The sequence below is a fragment of the Gopherus flavomarginatus genome, chromosome 8 (assembly GCF_025201925.1).
Source record: "Gopherus flavomarginatus isolate rGopFla2 chromosome 8, rGopFla2.mat.asm, whole genome shotgun sequence".
In the NCBI taxonomy this organism is placed as follows: domain Eukaryota; kingdom Metazoa; phylum Chordata; order Testudines; family Testudinidae; genus Gopherus; species Gopherus flavomarginatus.
Genome location: NC_066624.1, coordinates 54507619 through 54526080, shown reverse-complemented (window position 1 = coordinate 54526080; position 18462 = coordinate 54507619). Strand labels below are relative to the sequence as shown.

Sequence of the window (18462 nt, the reverse complement as noted above, 5' to 3'; positions counted from 1 at the left end):
TCAGCGATACTTCAGCGGCAGCTCAAAGAGGAAGAAAGAGACTGAGGGATCCGCCGCCGAAGACCCGGGTGTGCCGCCCCAGCAGCGGATGGAGTGCCGCCCCTTTGTATTGGCTGCCCCAAGCACCTGCTTCCTTAGCTGGTGCCTGGAGCCGGCCCTGCTTATGTCATAAACCATGATATACTTTTACAGAAAAAAAAGGAATAGAAAATAGTGCAACTGAGGCAACTTTGCTGTTAGAACCGTAACCTTTTCATTTTTGAACTTTTTGTGACTTAACTCTGCAACCCTAACATTGCAGTGTTTTTCATTTTATTTCCTGTTTCTTTTATAGAAATGAAATTAAAAGATCTTATTGAGCTTAGCAGCTTTTTCAGCTGAATGTGTAAATTCCTTGAAATAACTTGCTTTGTGCATTATTCCATGCTAATGCATGCATTGCACTAAGCTCCTTTGCAAACTCAAACCAATTAAAGGCTCTAGACCAGTGGCTTTCAACCTGTGATCCATGGACCCGTGGGGATCTGCAGACTGTCTAAAATTTCCAAAGGAGTCCACACCGCCATTTGAAATTTTTGAGGTGTCCGCAAATGAAAAAAGGTTGAAAACCACTGCTCCATTCAAGTATCAGTTGTTTTTGCTGTATCCCTGTTAAGCAAGGTAAGAATGCTTTTTACCATGGGGAAAATGTTCATAGTTGTCCCACAATGTGAACCGGAGGTGAATTGGAAAACCCTTTCCAAATTCACCTCAGGGCACAAACCAAACAAGGAAAATGTCCCGCTCTTGAAAGGTGACTATTTCAGAAAGTTGTGGACATATGAAAAGTAGATGTGCATGGAAACTGTATTGTAAGTTTATCATTAGTAGGCGCTAGGATGTTAGTGTGCTATAACAACCATGGAGCATTGAGAATATAATGTAACTAGTGGAGATGCCGTATGCATTTGAGGTATGCATATGATAGAAATTACCATTATTATCATGCAAAGAATCCTGTGGCACCTTGTAGACTAACAGACTACATGAGCTTTCGTGGGTGAATTTTTGTTATCATGATACTCGGACCATCAGCAAAATCTAAGACTTTATTGAAGAGCGAGGTTAAAATTTTCAAAAGTGATTTAATGCCTTGGTCTCTTCTGAAAATGGAAATTAAGTGCTTCTGAAAATCTTACCTTAGGAAAAATGACCCTTCCCTTTACATGACCTTCATTCACCTCCTAACATTCTAGGAGGAATCCGTGTGTCTTGTTCATACAGGCAAAGTGCTCAAATTATAGTCTAAATGACTGAGAAGATCAGTATTTCAATCTGCTGTTCCATTGCTATGAGCATTACTATAAGTCCTTTTTAGGGCTGTCGATTAATCACAGTTAACTCAAAAAAATTAATTGCGATTAATTGCACCGTTAAACAATAGACTACCGATTGAAATTTATTAAATATTATGGATGTTTTTCTACATTTTCAAATATATTGATATCTATTACAACACAGAATACAAAGTGAATAGTGCTCACTTTATATTATTTTTTGTTACAAATATTTGCACTGTAAAAATGATAAAATAAATAGTATTTTTCAATTCACATCATACAAGTACTGTAGTACAATCTCTTTATTGTGAAAGTGTAACAAAACAATGTAAAACTTTAGAGCCTACAAGTTCACTTAGTCCTACTTCTTTTTCAGCCGTTTGCTAAGACAAAGAAGTTTGTTTACATTTACAGGAGATACTGCTAGCTGCATCTTATTTACAATGTCACTTGAAAGTGAGAACTGGCATTCGCATGGAACTTTTGTAGCTGTCGTTTCAAGGTATTTATGTACCAGTTATGCTAAATATTCATATGCCTCTTCATGCTTCGGCCACCATTCCAGAAGATATACTTCCATACTGATGACGCTCATTAAAAAATGTGTTAATTAAATTTCTGATTGAACTCCGTGGGGGAGAATTGTATGTCCTGTTCTGTTTTATCCATATTCTGCCATATATTTCATGTTATAGCAGTCTCAGATTATGACCCAGCACATGTTCATTTTAAGTCCACTTTCACAGCAGATTTGACAAAACGCAAAGAAGGTACCAATGTGAGATTTCTAAAAATAGCTACAGCACTCAACCCAAGATTTAAGAATCTGAAGTGCCTTCCAAAATCTGAGAGGGACAAGGTGTGTAGCATGCTTTCAGAAGTCTTAAAAGACAACACTCTGATGCGGAAACTATAGAACCCAAAGCACCAAAAAAGAAAGCCAGCCTTCTGCTGGTGGCATCTGATTCATGATGATGAAAATGAACATGTGTTGGACCTCTCTGTTTTGGATCGTTATCAAGCAGAACTCATCGTGGATGCAAGTCCTGTGGAAGGATGGGTGAAGCATGAAAGAACATATGAATCTTTAGTACATCTGGCACGTAAACATCTTGTGACACCAGCTACAACAGTGCCATGCGAATGCCTGTTATCATTTTCAGTTGATGTTGTAAACAAGAAGCAGGCAGCATTATCTCCTGCAAATTGTAACCAAACTTGTTTGAGCAATTGGCTGAACAAGAAGTAGGACTAAGTAGCCTTGTAGGCTCTAAAACTTTGCATTGTTTTATTTTTGAATGCAGTTATTTTTTGTACATAATTCTACATTTGTATGTTCAACTTTCATGATAAAGAGATTGCACTACAATACTTGTGTTAGGTGAATTGAAAAATACAATTTCTTTTATTTCTTACAGTGCAAATATTTGTAATAAATAAATATAAAGTGAGCACTGTATACTTTGTATTCCATATTGTAATTGAAATCTATATATATGAAAATGTAGAAAACATCCAAAATATTTAAATAAATGGTATTCTGTTATTTTTTAATCGCTTGACAGCCCTAGTCCTTTTATATTGTTTTATGGGCTGAAATGAGGGCATGAAATGATGAAGGATATGCTGCAACTTCCTCTGAAATACGATATTTATCCTTTAATGGAGGGTTAAATAAACAACTCCACTTCTTTTCCACTGTAAAGCCATCCAGCACTTCTCTTAGAACACAGTTACCCATATTTGTGTTCCTCAATCATAGCGCCCGTACGTGGATAGTTTTAGGAAAGTGGTAACCAGAAACAAACCCTTTCAACTCTGTCACAGACTCAAATCCCACCCAAGTCAATAATGAAACTGAATGAAGTCTTAGCTGTGTGTTGGGTGTTTGGTCTATGTGATCTGGAAGTTATGTCCTAGGGAACAGGAGTCCACATCAAAATTTGTTGTCACAATTGGCACTTCTTGCCAAGGCTGCCAAGAAAGTTAAGAACTAAACTGAGCTATGGAGATTTTTCTTCTCCTCTCCTGGAGATGGTTGCTGAGCATCAGAATTGAAGCACGTTACTGGCTCAGTGTGGGAAAGCTTTCACAGCTGCTGCCTGTGCTGTACGTATTTTTAGATAAACAGGGGATCTCAGCTGCTGGAGCTGCCAAATGACACCTTTCCTATATTCCCCCTGTGCATCATTTAATCACATGGGGGAATACAGCTAGTTTGGCTTTCCCTTAATTTTATAGAATAAGCCTGATTCTTGCGTGCCTAATTACTTTCTTATAAACTGGCCAACCTTTTAGGCTAAGTTTAAATTCAAATGTATACATTTTTTTAACACACTTAACTCAAAGCCAGCTGAATTTTTAAAACCTCCCATGTGCTGGTTCTGTGCTCGGTGTTGTGTGTTTATGCAATAATTTATGGTATTCTGTATTAATATAAAAAACTGCAGTTTTTCTCCTATAGACTTAGTTTCACGTCTATCTGTAGCACGTTGTATGGAGAGGTATGTTAACAGCCTTATGCATAGCCCTGTTCCTTACTGTATTTCCTATCTGATGTAGCACCTTCCTGGTGTGCAGGGATCATGCTAGTGAAAGAATGTATTGTGCTAGAGCTGTGCAGGGGGGCGGGTTCAAAGTGTCACCACTCTGGCACAAGGAAATCCAGCCAGAGTGTTGATTTCATTGTGTGTTCTCATTTAATACAGGCAGGTGTGCAGGTACCCATATGTGTGATATAACAATGCTAAATGGATTTGCCGTATGTGCCAAGGGGGATGACAAATAAAATTGTATTCACAGCTGCAATGCTGTAAAATATGGCTCATATATGGAACTTGAATTGTTAGAGCAGTTGTAGAGTTCAAGCAGGTAGAAACTCCGTAACACGTGCATTAAATAATTAAGCTATGTGAGCCACCTTGGAGGGGAAGAGGTATTTTACAGATGAGCGGATCAGTGGCAGAGCTGGGAAGAAACTCAGTCTCCTTAATAGAGATGGGGAAATAGCCACTAAATTAGAGAGACAGAAATTCTTTCTTTGGGATATCAGGAGCACATTTGGAACCTAGCAAACAACAAGGATGGGAGTCTGTCTCTACTACCCCTAGTCCCACCTCAGATGCTTCCCCCTACTGCATTGTTTTCAGGACAGTTCTCCTTGAACCTCACCCAAACTATTTCTGCCCTGCACAGTGACGACTTTGCTGATTTCCCTTTCCCTGCAGTTTTTCACAAAGTATGGTCCTGATTACGTGCTGGAGATCACACCAAGCTGCAGGCCAGACCGCAATGAGCCACACAAAGTCCAAGAAATCCTCAGCATCATCAAAGGTGAGCTTCCCCCACCTCCTGCCACCTTACTGTTCTGGGAGACAGACCGCTAGCTGTTGCGAAATCCACAAATAATACATTGAGGAGAATATTTCTCTTAGTATCTTTATTGCTCTGGCTAGGAAGCTGAACTCCATGTGCTTGACAAGTCATAATATACAATGACATCCATCTTCTGCCCAGTGTTGGATGTGGTAACGGGTTGGTTGTGAAGTGCAAATGTTTCTATAGGTGTGACTGCTGCACTGTGGTCTGTGGCCTGTGGAATTCTAAGAAAGGTAGTCCACAGCTGTCCTCTTCAATACGAAAGGGCAGCCGGCAGAAACCCCAGGGCCTGGTGCTTGTTTATTTTTCATTGTTTTAACCTGTCTCTAGCTGCTGTACAGACACTAAAGCAAGCACACAGAATTAGTTAACAACAGAGCAGTAGGCTCACGTGTCCGCTAAAGCTAAATCTCTGAGCACCAGCCAAGAGACGTGTTTATACCATGCCCCAAAGGTCAACAGATCTGGGTTCTGCTGGACCAACAGGGGACTCTTAACTCCCCACTCCTGCGCGCACACACCTCTCAGGATGCCCAATTCTAGGGACATTTACTGAGCACACTTTAGCTGTTCTGAACTGTCCAGTGGCGTGTGCCTGGCCCCTGAGCTCCTGGCCCGGGAGGCTAGCCCCTGGCCCCTCCCCTGCTGTTTCCCCTTCTGCGCAGCCTCAGCTCCCCCCACCGCTGGTGCAATGCTCTGGGCGGCAAGGCTGCGAGTTCCTGGGACAACACAGCTGCAGAGCCAGGAGTTCTCTGTGCTGCACGGTGCGTGGCTGTCTCCAGCTGGGCAGCCACTAGCCACAGCTGCTCCAGGCAGCACGATAAGGAGGCAGGGAGCAGGGGTGTTGGATAAAGGTCAGGGGAGTTTGAGGTGGTGGTCAGGGGGCGGGGAACGGGGGGTTGAATTGGGGGCAGGAGTCCCATGGCAGGGGGGAGCGGGCAGTCAGGAAGGAGAGGGTGGGTTGGATGGGGCAGCGGGGGGCAGTTGGAGGATGGGTTCCAGGAGCAGTCAGGTGACAGGGAGAGGGGGTTGCTGGATGGGGCAGGAGTCCCGGGGAGGCAGTCAGGAATGAGACGAGGGGTTGGATGGGGCAGCAGGGGGCAGTCAGGGGCAGGATTCTCGGGGAGGCAGTCAGGAATGAGACGAGGGGTTGGATGGGGCAGCAGGGGGCAGTCAGGGGCAGGAGTCCCGGGGAGGCAGTCAGGAATGAGACGAGGGGTTGGATGGGGCAGCAGGGGGCGGTCAGGGGCAGGAGTCCCGGGGAGGCAGTCAGGAATGAGACGAGGGGTTGGATGGGGCAGCAGGGGGCAGTCAGGGGCAGGATTCTCGGGGAGGCAGTCAGGAATGAGACGAGGGGTTGGATGGGGCAGCAGGGGGCGGTCAGGGGCAGGAGTCCCGGGGAGGCAGTCAGGAATGAGACGAGGGGTTGGATGGGGCAGCAGGGGGCGGTCAGGGGCAGGGGTTCCGGGATGGTCAGGGGACAGGGAACCAGGGGGTGGGGGGATTGATGAGGCAGGGGTCCGGAATGCGGGGGGCGAGAAGCAGGGGTTGGGGGTGGATAGAGGGCAGGGGCCGGGCCATGCCTGGCTGTTTGGGGAGGCACAGCCTCCATACAATTTCCGAAACCCGATGCGGCCCCAGGCCAAAAAGTTTGTCCGTCCCTGCTCTAAAATGCAGCCTTCTGCCATGCTGGATACACCACAGGACCACGTGCTGCAGGGAAACTGAAACTGAGCAGTTTTGTTTTACTGAATGAACCATAAGTGGTTTGCAGAAAGATCACCAAAAGCAGTACTGGGGAATAGTGAATTTGACCTTAGTATTCAGTTTTAACAATCTTGCATAGAGGTAGAAACACTGTAGAAAAGATTTGTGTCACATCAGTGTCCATTTAAAACTCCTGGTATCAGCTGGATCAGTTAAATTACAAATCAGAAGGTGTGTGCTGGACTTCACAACACAAATGCCTATTAACAAACCTATGAGAAAACAGTGGGTGTTTGATTAGTGCCGATGCTGTTTTGTAAGAAAGGAACTCTTGAAAAGTATGACATTTTATGTTCTCTTGTGAACACACACAGTGCTACAAGTCATTCATGCTAGGGAGATAAATGAGGCTCTGTACAGAAATACATGGTAGGTCACAGGAGTTGAGAGGACTACATATGATGTAAACTCGGGGAGCAGATTATTTTGCATTATGTATTCTGTTCAATAATGTACCCTTCCCTCCATAAATTTGATTAGAGTCTAACTTTAGGAATGTCTTGGCATTCTGGAGTGCCGTACAAACTTGTGGTTTATGATTACCACCTTGGATTTACAACCACCTCTAAACAGTTGTGGGGAAGGAAGGAAGAACTTCTGCCTCTGTATTGTACATGATAAATCATTCAAAATGTATGCAAAAGGCATGGGGCCTTTGTGGAAGATCCAGATGGACATTCTTAATAGGAACCATGTGTCCAGAGCTCCATTTGCCAAACTGAATTCAGATCCCTGTCTCATATGCACTCTAAATTAAAACCTGCTTTTATTGAAATCACACCAGAGAAAGGACTGCTGCTTCTAGCATGAACTGTAAATTGGTGGTTTATACTTCAATGTACATGTTTAGAATAATTTTTTTCAGTTAAAAGAAGGTTGAAAAATAAAGATGATGAAGAAGAGTGGGGCCATGTGGTATGATCATATTGTTAACTGGATTATAAGAGCTTTTGGGGGATGGATTCTAGTCACCTAGCTATAATCATCTTCCAAACACACACAGGCATCTCTGCTAGCAGAAGGGAGCCCCTGAGGAGGACAGATGGAGGGCAAGCTAGTTATACTGCAAACAGAAAAATTGTGTATTCATGCGGCCCATGTCTATCTAGTCATGGGGTTTTCTATACCACCTGTTACCCTAGGAAGAAAGGGGAGATGACTCTTAGCTCACTACCTACTTGTCCAGGGTTAGTACAGACCTGGAGGCTTAGCAGCAGTTAAGAATGGAAGGCAGATGGATAGGAGGGAGGTGCTTTGGGGTTCAGCTATTTCCTTAGGATGTTTTCTCTTCTCAGCCTGAGCTCAGTTTGAGTCAGCTGCTCTCCTGGTGCTGATCTCTTGAAGGTGCTGGGACATCCTTGTGGTGGTGCCAATTGCATGTTACAAAACCAAATGTTCAGCTGAACATTGTTGGTATATTGCTGGCAGCAGAGCCAAGGGTGTCTTGGCATCTTTCCAAGTGGTTCCATGTAATACTGAAGAGGAGGGTAGGCAGGACATATCCCTGAAGGTGCTCTTGGGATGTGGAGCTCATCCATTAGGGCGGTGTCTGTTCTGTGTCCCAGTCTAACGGCTGGGTGCAAAGAGTCCCAGATGACCACCAGTGTCACCTGTTTTCGGATCTTAGTCGTAGCTACTTTCTCAATGAGCTGGCCTAAGAAAGGAAAGTCAGAGAAAGGAAGATAGTTGGGAAGATTTTACGCATCAACTATTGGGTTTATTTTGGTCATGTTGACTTGTGTTTTCAGAGTGGGCTAGCAAGTTCACCTCCAAGAGAAACGGAGTCACTGATTATCACTTTTTTAGTAGTTTGTGTCAGTTGTTTTATACGGGCTATCATCAGCCAGGAGGGGCTGAAGGAAGAGAACTGTTCACTAAACCTGAGGAGCTCTTTGGCCTTGACTAAACCTACACCTGACCTGATGATTTAAAGAGAGGGTGGAGTCAAACAGAGAGAGACCGGGAGAGACAGCGAAAACCTTACAAAGGGACACAGAGGAAATGGGAAATAAAATATGATATCCTGGGAAATCAATGAGTGACTGCATGATGGGGAGGCAGATCCAAAGCACAGATATTCCATGGGAGGGAGATGCAGGGCGTGGGAAAGCAGCAGTAACTAGGCAAATTAGTGGAAAACAATTGAGACAGAGCTTGGAATGCAATATAGCAGCAAAAAAGCCAAAGCTTTGCTGGGCTGCATACATAAGGTTGCCTCACTGAGCAGAAATCTAGTAACCCATCAGTATAGGGCCCTACTTAGAACAACCTACAGTAGGGCATAAACTGTAGGGCACCTTGCTCTCAGAAAAATGGGAAAGCAGCTAGAGGTTATGAGGAAGCATTACAAGAAACAAATATGTATAGCGAAGCAACTGCAGAAATGTGCAGGTGCATGAAAGGTAGAAAGCAGCAGGGAGAGGAGTTATATAGGGTGGTGCAGGAGCTTAACTGGGAGCAATAAGGTGAAAACCAGGAAGAGGAAGTGGTGAGATCTACCACTGGCTAGAGAATTTTCTCCATCCTTTGGGTCGCTTAGAATGAGACTGACCAGCGCCATGGAGAACATGTTGTAGGGAGCGATCCTGCCCTGGCTAGCAGCTGAGGACAGAATGACTTAATACATATGCCTCCCCTCAGGCCTGCTGTTCTTGGAGGGGAACTTACTCCTCGTCTAACTTGATGGCAGGAATCTGAGTTGCCATACTGGAGCCCTGTGCTCAGCAGCAGCACTGCAGCATGCGTCCCCCACAACACATGTTGCACAGCCAGTGTGCTTAGGTTTTGGGAGCAGAAGGAAGAGATGGGGCGGCTGCATTGATCCTTGTGGGCAGATTGGTGAGACAGCACTGGTTCAATGTTCTAGCCCACCTGTAAAGTGGGAATTAGTATTTTCTCACCTCTGTAAAGCCCTTGAGACCTGCGACTGAACACACCATGTAATCCTAAGTACTCATCTTCCAATGGACTCTGCATGTTTCCACCTTTGTGATATGCCTGTGGTGCAGTGTGGACCAGTGGAACCTTCTCAAAATGGTGCCCGTCAGAGCGCTCCTCTGTTCCGGACTGTTCTGAGGTAAAGCTGTAAAAGGCAGTGCTGTGTTCTGCCTACCTCACTTCCCTCCGGCCACAGTAGCAGACAGAACAGGAGCCTCACCAGAGCTCTGTGAGCATCTGTCAGAACAGATGATTCCCAGTACCACCTTAACTACCTCTTATACTGATGGATCAGTTCTGCAATTTCAGCCTCATGCCTTGGAACCCAGATGCATATCAAGGGGCGATGTGGAGGGCAAAAGTCTTTTTAAGACTTTTATTCCTGAGGAAACAAGGCTTTGAGTTCCAGAGGTGTTGCCAATGAAGCTCTTGACGTCACCTTGGATTCATTGGTCCCTCCCAGGTCCATGATTACAATAGTCGCTTAGGTTCAGCATCTGGATCCACAGTCGGATCAGAAAGCCCTTCACACAACATGGAACACAGTGTCCTCAGGGCAGAAAGATACAGGAAAGAAACCACAGATGGTTGGGCCAATTTCTCTTCTTTTGTTTTCCTCTCTGGGAAAACTTACTGAACCCACTCCCTGGCAGGCGTAGGCTTCCCCAGATATACAGGAACTCCTCCCTAGAGCATGTACTAACTCCCCTGGGGGAAATACCTCACCTGGTTCAATCCTTCCTTTACCAGGGCTGGTACTGCCTCCCATACAGCCACCTCATATCCACAGTCTGAGGCTAGATCAAGCTCTACCTTCCCCTTTGTGTCCTGAGTATTTGCACTGTAAAAATGATAAAAGAAATAGTATTTTTCAAGTAACCTCATATAAGTACCATAGTGGAATCTCTTTATTGTGAAAGTGTGACTTGTAAATGTAGATTTTTTTAAATACAGTTCTACATTTGTAAGTTCAACTTTCATGAGAAAGAGATTGCAATACAGTACTTGTATTACGTGAAAAATACTATTTTTTATTTTTACAGTGCAATTATTTATAATAAAAAATAAAGTGAGCACTGTACACTTTGTATTCTGTGTCGTAATTAAAATCAATATATTTGAAAATGTAGAAAACATCCAAAAATATTTACCAGTATATAAATAGTATTCTATTATTGTTTAACAGCGCGATTAATCCCAATTCATTTTACAGCCCTGATTTAGTCATGATGCAGTACAGAGACTTTTGAAGGGATTGATGAATGTCTGCGCTGCAGTCAAAGAACCCACCCGACATGGGACCTCAGTCTTGGTACTTAGCTCATGGAGGCTCTATTTGAGCTTTGGAACAAAGTTCCCTGTTTCACTTTTCAGTTGACAGGCTTCCTTGTGGCCATGGCATCTGCTAGAAGAGCAAGTGAGCTAAAGTCTCTGACAGCTGCCCAATCTTTTATAGCCCTCCACAAACAAAGTGGTTCTTCAGCCACACTGTCAGTTCCTCTCTGAGGTAGTGACAGAATTCCACTTAACCAGTCCATTAACTTGCCAGTATATTTTCCCTAGACGTCACTCAAGGGAGGCAAAGTTACATGCTTTAGGTAGCAGGAGAGCCTCAGCTTTCTAGCTGGACAAGTCTGGGCAGTTCATAAATCACCCACACTGTGCAGCTCCTCTGGAGAAAGAATAGAAATCAGTCGCATCAGAGTGCCTGTGTATGTGGGTGAGGCTTTGTGTGGAGGAATGGCGCAGCAGATCTCTGTTCCTGTCCCAATGGGGCTTGGATCACACTGCACAAGGGCCAAGGCAGTGTCCGTGGCCTATCTTAGACCTGCCCCAATTTTAGAGATCTATAGCGCTGCCACCTGCAGCTTGTGTCACATCTTTACGAAACCCTGTTCCCTTGATCTGGCAGCCAGATTAGAGGCTCAGTATGACAGTCAGTGTGTAACTAGCATGCTGCAGCCCATTGTCCGGAGGCAGGAGTGCTGTGGATCAAACATTGCAGAAGTCCTGGGAATGTGTAATAGCCCCTTGAAGAAGAACTGAAGGTTACACAGCTGTAACCGGAGTTCCTTGAGATGGACTTTGCATGTTCACACTCCCCACCTGCCGCCTTCTCTTCCTTGGAGTCCTATTTGGATCAAGGAAGGGGGCCAGAGTATAGCATCCCCTTTTATAGTCTTCCCCTAACAGGATTCAGGAGCACTGAGAGAAGGGGATGGGAGGGCTTTAGTGGGCACTGCTGCTAGAAGGTTCTGCCAGTTGAAGCTGCGCCATTGGTGCATCCCAAGCATGAGAATGTGCAGAGCTCATCTCTGACTCCGGTGATAAGTGGGTAATATTCATTGCTGCAAGTGCCTGTTGTTTGGGAATCAGCTGTTTTCCTCCAGGTGCCACCGTGCCCTGGTAACTGCACTTATTGGATGTGATGTCAGTCTTGTTTATCACTGGAAGAGGCTTCAGCACTGTGAGCACAAGGCCAGCTTTAAAGGACATGGAATTTCAGTTCATGAACTTGAGGGAGACAGAGGCTTAAAGATTCATATATTCCAGGTCCTGAAGGGACCATTTGTGATCACATAGTCCGACCTCCTGGAGAACACAACCCATAAATGAATCCTGGGTGTTCCTGTCCTCCCTGCCTGTCTATCTCTCAGTAGCCAGACAGTGGGAAGAGACTCCTGCATGCTGGAGGGGGCAATCTCTCTGCTCTGGTGAGGCTGCAATTTGAGTCAGTGCTGAAGAGAAGACTCAGCTGAATGGAGAAGTGCAGTAGTGCAAATTAATTCCTCTAATCCCTACCTCAGATCATAGAATCGTAGAGGATTAGGGTTGGAAGAGACCTCAGGAGGCCATCTAGTCTAACCCCCTGCTCAATGCAGGACCAATCTCCAACTAAATCATCCCAGCCAGGGCTTGTTAAACCAGGCCTTAAAAACCTGTGAGGATGGAGATTCCACCACCTCTCTAGGTAACCCATTCCAGTGCTTCACCAACCTCCTAGTGAAAAAGTTTTTCCTAATAGCCAACCTAAACCTCCCCCACTGCAACTTGAAACCCTTGCCCCTTGTTCTGTCATCTGCCACCACTGAGAACAGCCGAGCTCCATCCTCTTTGGAACCCCCCTTCAGGAAGTGAAGGCTGCTATCAAATCCTGCCACTTTTCTCTTCTGCAGACTAAACAAGCCCAGTTCCCTCAGCCTCTCCTTATAAGTCATGTGCCCCAGCCCCCTGATCATTTTCCTTGCCCTCTGCTGGACTCTCTCCAATTTGTCCACATCCTTTCTGTAGTGAGGGACCTAAAACTGGACACAATACTCCAGATGTGGCCTCACCAGTGCCGAATAGAGGGGAATAATCACTTCCCTTGATCTGCTGGCAGTGCTCCTACTAATACAGCCCAATAAGCCGTTAGCCTTCTTGGCAACAAGGGCACACTGCTGATTCATATCCAGCTTCTCATCCACTATAATCCCCAAGTCCTTTTCTGTAGAACTGCTGCTTAGCCAGCCAGTCTCCAGCCTGTAGCAGTGCATTGGATTCTTCCATCCTAAGTGCAGGACTCTGCATTTGTCCTTGTTGAACCTCATCAGATTTCTTTTGGCCCAATTCTCCAATTTATCTAGGTCATTGAGGACCCTGTCCCTACCCTCCAGCATATCTACCTCTCCCCCCAGCTTAGTGTCATCTCCAAACTTGCTGAGGGTGCAATCCATCCCATCATCTAGATCGTTAATAAAGATGTTGAACAAAACCGGCTCCAGGACCGACCTTTGGGGCACTCCATTTGATACTGGCTGCCAACTAGACATTGAGCAGTTGATCACTACCTGTTGAACCGGACAATCTAGCCAGCTTTCTATCCACCTTATAGTCCATTCATCCAATCCATACTTTTTTAACTTGCTGGCAAGAATACTGTGGGATACCAGTGTAAATCAGTGGGAATCTGATTAACACCCTGGCTTTATACAGGGGCCAGCTCCCCTCATGAAGGAATCTTGCACCCTGACTTCTGTCAACAAAAATGTGCATCCTTTCCTCTGCTCTTAAGCAATGACCTCACCCTGAGGTGTGGCTGACTAGCCGTCACTCCTAGCCAAACACTGGCTGTTGCTAATTTTCCTGGTCCTGCTGCAGCCTGTTTAACATCACTGTAACTGCCTTTTTCTGTGCACCCTTGCTTGTGCACTTTAGGTGCTAAGAACTGGTTCGCAACAGCTGAGAGCTGTGTTGGTAACTTGCTAGGAACCTGAGAACCTCACTTAATTGCATGAAATGTTGCCACTTGCACCCATGCTCAGTCCATGTTGAGTACTGATGTGCAAACTGCAGAGTACAGCTCCTGCCATGTAATTTTCCATCATGACCCAACTGCAGCTCTATGTGGAGCATTGCATGCTGGAAGCCTGTAGTTCTGTATTAAAGGTGAAGGCAGCTATATGTCACATTATAGAATCCTTTAAATGACCTGTGAGCCAGGCTTCAGCCACCCCAGTTTAAATGATTAAGAGCAGGGATGTGAACAGTCTTAAGGGGCACAGTGTTCCCAGCGTAGAGTAGGATGTATATAAACATGCACTCCTCTCCCTGCAGTTCCAAGCCGGAATCGCCTAAGGGTTCATTTCTTTAAATGAAGTTAGACTGTCAACTCTGTTGAAACATATGCAGTTCAGCTGGCCGTTGTGTAAGAATGCAGCATGTGCTTGCCAGTTGGCACCAGTCTTGCCAAGTGTTTAGAGGCTGTCTGGCCGAAACAAATAAAATGAAAGCATCACTGATTAAATGTGCCTGAAATGCTTAATTGGCTGCCAGAAGAACTGAAAATAAAACAAACTGCTTTCCATGGTGCCAAAAAAGCAGAATAATGGAGAATAACAAAGGCCTGGAACAGTGAGCCATCAAACGCTGGGGCATGCAGGGCAGCAGCCCAGACCGAAGTGTCCTGTTCTGCAGCACGGTGTGTTTTCTTTCTGCCCTCGCCTTTCTTTAGAGCTTTAATTTAATTGTTTAGTAAATATAAATCAATTGGTGAACAAGCCAGCCAAACAGTCCAGAGCCAAGATGTGTGTCTGCCTGGGAGAGGGCTTCAGCCCAGCATTTACACACCACTTGCAGTCATCTCAGCGCCTTTTCTGGGGTGCATGTATCTGGTCAGCGCTCAACTCATTCTGTTCAGTGCCCTGGACCATCAAGAGCAGGCAAGTCCCACCCTGTGCAGTGCTCTGTCCTCCTCTAATAGTGGCTGAGCCTGCACCAGCCTGGGTTAGTCTCTTAACTCAGGCAGGAGAGGCTCATGCTTTAAGATCTCAAGGTGCCAGGTTCAGTCGCACGGCCAATACCCCACTCAGGAGCATGGTGTTGTGCTGCCTAGTGCACATGTGGCTCCAGCAGAGCAGAAAGCTACTGGGATTAGCTTCTCAAATGCTGTCCTCCCCTCCATACCAGCAGGCATGTATTGGGTCACAATCCAGAACTGGGAGGAGGAGAGGAAAGAGATCTCTGTCCTCCCAGCAGCTAGGGAGAGACCCAAATAAAGTGACATCGTTAAGCTGCTGTGGTGTGATGCTCCATCAGCATGCGATGACATGGTGAGATGATGATAATTTCATGAGTCGCCATCTGTGAAAAGCAGAAGGTCCCACTGGCTTTGTTTAGGGCATCGATAACTGTGGGCCAGCAAGATGTGAATGATACCCTCGCACAGCTACAATTCTGAAACACAGTCAAGTCTGTTCTTAATTTTAGTCTTTGCTTTGCTGACTGCTCAGTTGTTCTGGCTGCTGTCGGCTTTTCCAGCCAAGTCTGTGCTGGTCATAACAGACCCTAACTACTGTGCAAAGCAATAAATTTACACAGTGGTGCATCCATTCCTCGGGCATGCAGTAAAAGCCTTTATGATCTGTTTGGGATGTAAAGCAGTGAGTCTACAGAGAAATTGGTAGTGTTGAAATTGGGGGAGGGAATCCCAGCGCAGGCTTGTGTGCCGTCTTTATCAAGTAGTAGTTGTTGCATATTTGAAAGTAACTGAGCGAGAGTTGCCAAATTGTTTGCCAAGAGTCCTGGGAAGCCCCAGGCACTTCTTCCTATATGAGACCTAAAGAATAAAAGTTGTAGATAGGCCCAGATCCTCAGCGCCATTGATGCCAATTTACATCTGCTGAGGATCTCACCTACAGCTTCAGTTGTGTGTAGATAGAGAATTGCCATTCACCTTTCTGGCACTGCAGCTGCTTTGAGGAGATCCAAGGGCTTACAGGGGTTTTTGCTCATCAAAGGGAGACGAGATTAGTCTTCTGTTTCCCACAATGGCTCAGTGGTTATGGCACTAGCCTAAGACTCTGGAGACCTCCTCCACCCCAAACTGCCTATATGACCTTAGGCACATCACTATGGGTTGGTCTCTGCTACAAAGCTAGGTCAGCTTAAGTACATCACTCAGGGCTGTGGAAAATGTTGTGCCCTGCATGATTTAATGAAGCTAAGCCCTGGGGTAGACACCACTACCATCTCTCAGAGGGATGGAGTTACAACAGTAATGGGAGACCTCTTCTATTGCTGCAGTAAGTGTCTACCCTACAGCAGCGCAACTGCAGCCCTACTGCTGTATGACTAGCATTTCTGCATAGATGTACCCTTGGCTTGTCTGGGCCTTGGTTCCCCATCTGTACTACCTCTTCCCTGCCTCCCAAGAGTGGTGGGGATGATTATGGATGTTGTCCCCATCACAAAAGCCACTGTTACAACTGGGGCCTCAGCATGGAGGACTGGGACTGAATAACCAGTGGAGTCTGTCACCCATTGGGAAGATTTCTCAGGATCAGGGACCAGGTGAGTCCACAGGGCAGTGGGAGGGAAGCTTGCCCTGTATATGTTGTCATGTCAGTAGAGAGGGTATCCATTTGTATGTAAGGCTGTCAGGCCAGTAATCGATTCGCTTATCAGTCCATACGTGGACTTGGGCCTCCTGACTTTCACAATTTAAGCCCACATGTGTATTTTACCATCTTATGGCCTGATCCCCTCACCCAATGAAGCCTAGAAAATGGAGAAACGCCCTTAGATTTCAATGGGAGCAGGCCACTAATCTTGGCTGGGAAAATCGAGAGTTCGCACGCTGCGCTCATCACTGGAGTATCTGAGTGCCTTCTAGTCATTCAATAAGCAGCGGGCTAATGTCTGTCATGTCCGCTCCCAGAAGAAGTGTGCAGTACAGTGCTTGGGTCTGCAGGTTGTATAATTCTGTACATGCTGCCGCCTGTTTATATTAGAGAAGACAGGCCAAAGAAATGTATCTGGCCCTTTGAGCGGAGGGAGGGGAGGTTTGTGATGGTCCTTAGTTCCTGGGGGAATTTGTTCCACAGACTCAGGTTGGCCCCTGAGGAAGCTCTCACCTGTGCAGACGGTACAGAGATCCAGCATGCCAGAGGAGCAAAGTTGTTGACAATAGTCTTATCTGTTCAATCCAGACTGTGGAACACCTTGAAGATAAGGACCAAGGCCTGGAACTTGAGTCAGTATTCTGTGGGAAGTCAGAGTTGTGCGATAGGCAGGCAACAACGCACTGCTCCTGGTGGGAGAGCTGGACCTTTGAGCCTTGCTGACAGGAGATGGGGACCTGGCTGAGGATTTCAGCAATAGAGTCATGCTAGCATGTTGCAGAGGGATGATGGTCAAGCCTCAGAAAAAGAAGTCAGAGAATCACCAGCATCACTTACTGCAGCACCTTGGTGTCCTATCAGGGCCTCACATTCGCGAGCCAGCCAGTCCTAATGCTGAGTAGTGGGCAGATCTATTACAGTTACAGCTCTTGTCAGCAGAGCTGCATGCTTAGGGGTTATGTGAACATAAGAACAGCCATACTGGGTCAGACCAACGATCCAGTGTCCTGTCTCCAACAGTAGCTGGTGCCAGGAGCTTCAGAGGGAATGAACAGAACAGGGCAATCATCAAGGGATCCATCCCCTTTTGTCTACTCCCAGCTTCTGGCAAACAGAGGCTAGCGACACCCAGAGCATGGGGTTATGTCCCTGCCCAACCTGGCTAATAGCCATTGGTGGCCCTATCCTCCAGGGACTTACTTAATTATTTTTTGAGTTCAGTTAGAGTTTTGGCCTTCACGTGTCCCCAGTAACAAATTCCTCAGAGTGACACTGCGTTGTGTGAAGAAGCACTTCCTGTTGTTTTTATTAGACCTGCTGCCTGTTAATCTCATTGGGTGAGCCCTGGTTCTTATGTTATGTGAGGAAGTAAATAACACTTTCCTATTCACTTTCTCCACACCAGCCATATGGTTCAAACCCAGGCATTTAATCGACATGGCCCTTAAAACCCGGGTCTTGAAGACCTTTTTCTAACCCTAGCTTAAAGCTGTTAGAATTCAAGAGTGATCAGAGAACTAAAATTCAAAGCTTGTTGTGATCCAACATGATTCCAGTTCATAATCAGATCCTGCGTCCCTTACCCAGACAGAATCGTTATTGACTTCCAGGGAGGGTCGTCAGAGAAAGGAGGCCAGGCAGTGCCTCCAGCCCTATAGGACATCCTGAGCAAGCAAAGACCTAAAGAAATTAAGGGTTCTTGGCTGATACATCTGAACTAATTATTAGTCTCCAGTCTGAATGCTTAATGAAAATGGTTTGTTCCCCTTAGCAGCCCCTTAAAGCTGGGTTTGAGAGAGAGCACAACCTCTCTCAATGAGAACAAGATGTTGTCTGGCATGCTGGGAATTCAATCTGCTTTGAGGGCTAGTGTGTCTGTATCACTTACTGATTTGTCAGCCCTGCCAGTGACGGGGAAGGGACATGTCATAAGCAGCGCTCTAATCTCCCAGAGGTCAGCCCTGCTGGATTTCACATCAATGCTTTTCCAACACACTTTTCGAAAATCCTTTCTTCCTGGGGTTTTGAAGGAGAGGAACAAGCCCCAATCGGAATACAGCAGCATTGAAGACAAAGCAAAGGGCCCTATTATGGTGACCAGACAGCAAGTGTGAAAAATTGGGACAGGGGGTGGGGGGTAATAGGAGCCTATATAAGAGAGAGACCCAAAAATCGGGACC

The 18462-nt window shown here is 45.9% G+C and overlaps 1 protein-coding gene and 1 long non-coding RNA gene across 13 annotated transcripts in view; one reads left to right on the top strand and one right to left on the bottom strand.

Moving 5' to 3' along the window:
- The window catches only part of LOC127057093 (uncharacterized), a 256427-nt gene that overhangs the window by 127379 nt on the left and 110586 nt on the right, over nucleotides 1–18462 (bottom strand). The window lies entirely within an intron of this gene.
- Nucleotides 1–18462, top strand: part of HDAC8 (histone deacetylase 8) — a 97637-nt gene that overhangs the window by 78507 nt on the left and 668 nt on the right. For 7 of the 11 annotated variants that reach the window (XR_007775977.1, XR_007775984.1, XR_007775982.1 and 4 more), the window contains 2 exons: nucleotides 4547–4652; nucleotides 16031–16232. Coding sequence is in view for 3 of the 11 variants with exons in the window: in XM_050965584.1 (XP_050821541.1) it covers nucleotides 4547–4652 (106 nt within the window). In the remaining 8 variants the exon portion in view is untranslated. Of the gene's footprint in view, nucleotides 1–1695; nucleotides 1784–4546; nucleotides 4653–16030; nucleotides 16233–18462 lie in introns of those variants that run through there. The other 4 variants (XR_007775979.1, XM_050965584.1, XM_050965586.1 and 1 more) reach the window with 3 other exon arrangements.